At 40.3% G+C, this 5,146-nt stretch overlaps 1 protein-coding gene across 1 annotated transcript; it reads left to right on the plus strand.

Moving 5' to 3' along the window:
* The first annotated feature begins 951 nt into the window (after positions 1–951).
* LOC136220401 (short-chain dehydrogenase reductase 3b-like) lies at positions 952–2,184 on the plus strand. The gene is made up of 2 exons (XM_066008223.1): positions 952–1,152; positions 1,255–2,184. The coding sequence occupies exons 1-2, from the start codon at positions 1,139–1,141 to the stop codon at positions 2,027–2,029; spliced, it is 789 nt and encodes a 262-aa protein (XP_065864295.1). The 5' UTR covers positions 952–1,138; the 3' UTR covers positions 2,030–2,184.
* Positions 2,185–5,146: the final 2,962 nt, after the last annotated feature.

Below are 5,146 nucleotides of genomic sequence, written 5' to 3' on the forward strand. Positions count from 1 at the left end.
CTGCGCCGCCTCAAAATCGCGAATCGCACTGAGGAGCTGCTACGTGTTGTACGCTTCTTCTCCCGCTAGGTCCACTTCTTCCAATAAGGGCTCCTGGTTCCTTGGGGAAACCGGGGACGGTAGGAGCGGATCGGTGCTCGTTCGTTATAGAGCTTGCTCCGCCGGTTAGCATTTCTTTCGAAGGCGTAGCTTCAGCCGGGCTTTCCATTTTCCTGAAATTCCAAAATTACTTGTAGTCCACGTTCACCACACCAAATAATTAGATATGAGACTGAATAATAACTGGGGGATGTCCTTGAAGCGGTTCTGAGGTGTCCTAGGCGGGGTCAACGTCACTGTGAGGGGATCGGTCTCTAGATACACTCCGACGATCAAGTTAGTACTTAAATATGCGTGGTGCGAATTGATGTTATAGAGAGAGAGTGCATACATACATACATATATATCTTTATGAGAGGTCTTTAAGTTGTATTTAGAGAAAATTACACAGAAATTCATCTTTTAAAAACTATTTACTACTATGTCAAGTCATAATTTTGGATTATATCAAATTAGTAAAATCAGTACTTTTAATATATTTTAAGGATTAGAATTTATAAATTAGAAGTCTATAATATATTTTCTAAGGTTTATGATTTATGAATTGGAGTCTAGAATTTTTAAATTATGGTGTAAAATCATAATATATAAAGATTAATGATATATTAAAAATTAAATTTGGTGATATGACTTAATTGTAATTTTTTATTTAATTATGATATTCAGGTATTTGTAGGCACCGTTAGTGGGCCTGATGGGTCTTTATTTGGGCCAGGCCCACATCCCTAATCAACTCTAATTTTTAATAGAAAGGGTGCTAAATCATAAAATAAAGGTGAGTAAAGGTGTTGGAAATCCAAATTGATAAGTTGATGTATGAAAATAATTCCAATTGAGAAATTAAGGCGTAAGTACATGGTGTAAAACGGTATAAAACCTTACAAATTCACATTTTTAATAAACCATACTAACTTTATTAACACGTCACTATCTCGAGCTTTGCATTAAACTTTTACGGAGAAGATGGATCCAGGGACCCAATTCGCGCAGACAGACATATATAAGAGTGCATGAACAAGACCAAATCACAATTTCAACAATGTCCAAACTAAGGTAAGACCTGTCCATTAGTGCTTTCCTTAACTTCAATCCTAACTAATTAGATCTTAACTTACATTTAATTGTCTGATTCTATATAATCTAATCATGTTTCAGGCTAGATGGTAAGGTCGCACTAATCACCGGAGCAGCCAGCGGAATCGGCGAAGAAACAGTGCGATTATTCATCGAACACGGCGCCATTGTCGTCGGAGCCGATGTACAAGACGAATTAGGACAGAAAGTGATCCAATCCTTAAACACAGACAAAGCTACTTACCACCACTGCGATGTAAGAGACGAGAAACAAGTGGAAGAAACAGTGAACTTCATCGTATCCAAATACGGAAAAATCGATGTTCTATTTAGCAACGCAGGAATCATAGGACCATTAACAGGCATATTAGAGCTCGACATACAAGGTTTCGACAACACAATGGCGACAAACGTACGAGGTGTCGCCGCCACAATAAAACACGCGGGCAGAGCAATGGTGGAGAAGAGGACACGTGGATCTATAATATGCACAACGAGTGTAGCATCTTCGATCGGAGGAGCAGGACCGCACGCTTACACTGTATCGAAACATGCGGTTCTAGGTCTGGTCCGAACGGCTTGTAGTGAGCTTGGGGGGTTTGGGATTAGGGTTAATAGTGTTTCGCCGTTTGGAGTTGCGACGCCGTTATCTTGTAAGGCTTATGATTTGGAACCGGATCAGGTTGAGGCTAATACGAGTTGTGTTTCGAATTTGAAGGGAGTTGTTTTGAAGACAAGACATGTTGCTGAGGCTGCTCTGTTTTTTGCTTCTGATGAATCTGGATATATTAGTGGGCATAATTTGGTTATTGATGGGGGGTTTACTGTTGTTAATCATAGTTATTCAGCTGTTTAGGATAATTAATTATTGTTTAGTTATTATGGAGACAAATGTTGATGATTTGAAAATTACTTGAAGTCAAACCTTGTTACTTGCACTTGCCATGTGCATTTCCTTGAAATCTGCAAAGCAATCCTATTTGGTTTATTTTATGTTTATATTATATGTAACTTGTAATCTGCAAATTCTCATGTTTATTAAATGTGATAACTTTAAAATTTAAGCTTATGTGTACTAGGGGAAGGTATGTTTAGTTTCAGTTATAAAATAATGTAATTTTAATATAATTTGAAGCCTAACAATCTAATAAATTGTACAGTTAAGTTCCAGCAATGAAATTTGGTTTTTTTTTTTTTTTTCATATGTAAGTTTTATATTTTAGCCATTTTGCAATTTTTGACATTCTTATCACCCAATATAATTTGAAAATATACATCTTGATTTTTTTATTAATTAATGATGTTTGAAAAAATGCCCTCTAAAATCTATACCATTTGATATCAAATAATTCATCAATGTAGATTAAAAAGGTAACTCCTCCGGTATCAGTAATCACTAGGGCTACGTCACCAATCAAATGAGTCCCAATATCAAAGCACATTTTTACTCGCATACAACGTCGTGATTGGTGAAATCAGATGCAACCGTTATAACTGTTTCTAACCTTACCATTAATTGGCGGTTACATGACTCTCTGCTCACATTTAGAACGCATAACCTAGTTCTTTTATAAATACAAGGTACACAGTACATAAAAGATACTAAATTCATTTGTATTGCTCACCTAAATTTTTATATTACTCAGTAGCTATTCTCATCACTGACGTAGGCAATGGAGCGGGGCCATCGACTCGTGGACCCTCTTTGCCCATTTTATGTCTTATTTCAAGCACTTGAAAGACCCTTCTAGCTCAATATAAATCTTTTCACATCAAATTTGTATGGTGATGGTGGATTTAAAAATTTGCACGATGATTCAGCTGAATAGTTTCATAATACCACCATCCGCCGATATTCCTTCGACCTCAGCAGATCCCACAAGGAATAAGCCACTTTGTGCAGATATTGTGACAACTATGTCCAGAGGATTCAAATATCATATATTGAAGGAGTATAATGGTTAATGGATCTGATCGTACATGTTAAGAATTTATGAAGAGCCTTGGAAACCACTAGTGCCACAATTGTACTCATGTGAAGACTCCTTACCACAACACTCAAAGAGTCTGTCGTATATTGGTATGACTAACTCCGCCCTAAACCCATTTAGATGCTCAATCAGATGGAAAATGAGTTTGCGGAACATTTTATTACGTCCATCCCTGAGAGCAAAACCATGGAAGACCTGGACGGCTTAATACAAAAAAGGTGAGTCAAAATGAACCATTGAACAATAAGTTTAAGTTTTTATTTTTATCTCTCACACAATCACACATGTGAATGTTTCCCTAGCTTCAAGTATACAACACACCCATTCTGTTGTATATTAAAATTTCATCAATAAATAAATGGATACATGTTGTTGGTTACGGACGAAATAAATTCGGCAACTGCACTTCTCTGCCCAACAGGTTACGAGCTGCCAAGTTTAGCATCCTCCTCCTTCGCTCTTTTACAAATGCAATACGGACGTTGCATTTTTTCAATATCTGCTGAAGTGGGTCCTGGGGCTATTCTTTGTGCTGGAAATAAAAGAGGGTGAGGTTTTGCCGTTGATTCAAGTAATGGAGTGGGTTGCGGATCAAGGTACCAATAGGTTATTTGTGAGACCAATGCTAAAATTGTTGTTGATGCTATCTATTCTAGTAATGAAGATCAGTCGGAGTTCGGTGTCTTGATTGGTCCGTATCGATCCTTGCTTCTTCTAAATAACTCAACTTAGTCAAATTCGTTCAGAGACAAACTAATGAAGAGGCTCATATTATTGCTCAATCCGCTCGTTTATATCTTTGTCCTATATTTTTCTCTAATCAGGTACCGAAGCATAATAAACCTTTTCTACTTACTAGTTGATTCGGATTATCACCTTAAGGCCCAAGAGGCCCACCAACGTCCGAGAAGCAGAGGGCCCCCCAGGCCCAAGTCTGTCCGATATAAATAGACCATTAAAGGAAGAAGGACACATCAGGTAACTCATAATCTCTCTACTTCACTCACACTAGATTAAAAAGCTCTCTAAGAATAACTAACTGTCTTAATCTTCGGAGTATCCGCAGGGACCGATCCCCGCGCAGGGCCGATCCACGAGAAGGCAAGACCTCCCCGACGGAGCCCCGGATCACTATTCCGCATTCCCAGATTATTTGGTGCGGTGAAGGTGGAATAAAAGTGACTTCAGAGCTTCAAACAAAATGCAGACCCCTACTGAATCTGCCCCGACTACAGTACCCGAAATGGGAGCAACTAGCTCCATGACGCACGCCGAGCGTTCCACTCCGAACGTTCCAATTTCCCCCAGAAACCTAGGGCCACTGATGGAGGAAGTGAGCCCTGAAGAAGAAGAGACCTACAACACTACCCAACTCATTAGTGCAATGTAAGGTTTTCAGACAACCCAGGCGATTCATACGGCGGCTCAGATGAAGATCATAGACCAACAAAGGAGCTTGTAGGAGGAGAACGCCAAAATCTGGCAATACCTGAAAGAGGCGACAGAAATACAAAGAGAAGGGACGTTGCCAGGGGAGCCCACGGGGCCAGTGGTCATCGCAGGAAGAGGAGCCGGGGCCGTTACGGCCAGTGAGGGCGGAGCGCGGCGTGAGGAGAGCGCGGCCGTGAATAGCGAAGACTTGTTGGAACTAAAAATCCAGCGTTTTCTAGACAAAAGGGCCCTCGGTGGCGTCATTGGAGGAAGTATCACCTCCAGCAAAACGCCACTAGTGCAGAGGATCATCGAGACAAGGTTCCCACGGGACTGGAAAGCTCCTCGATTGTCCCAGTATTCAGGGACCGAGGACCCGAACGACCATATGGCATCATTCATGAGCACCATCAACTTATACTCGAAGGACGAGGACATCATGTGCAAGGTCTTTCCGACCACCCTCTCGTCTAGTGCGCAGGAGTGGTATCGAGGACTTGCTCCAGAATCAATCGACTCTTTTGATCTCCTAAAAGATCTTTTCCTCTCCT

The sequence above is a fragment of the Euphorbia lathyris genome, chromosome 2 (assembly GCF_963576675.1).
Source record: "Euphorbia lathyris chromosome 2, ddEupLath1.1, whole genome shotgun sequence".
Taxonomy (NCBI): Eukaryota; Viridiplantae; Streptophyta; class Magnoliopsida; order Malpighiales; family Euphorbiaceae; genus Euphorbia; species Euphorbia lathyris.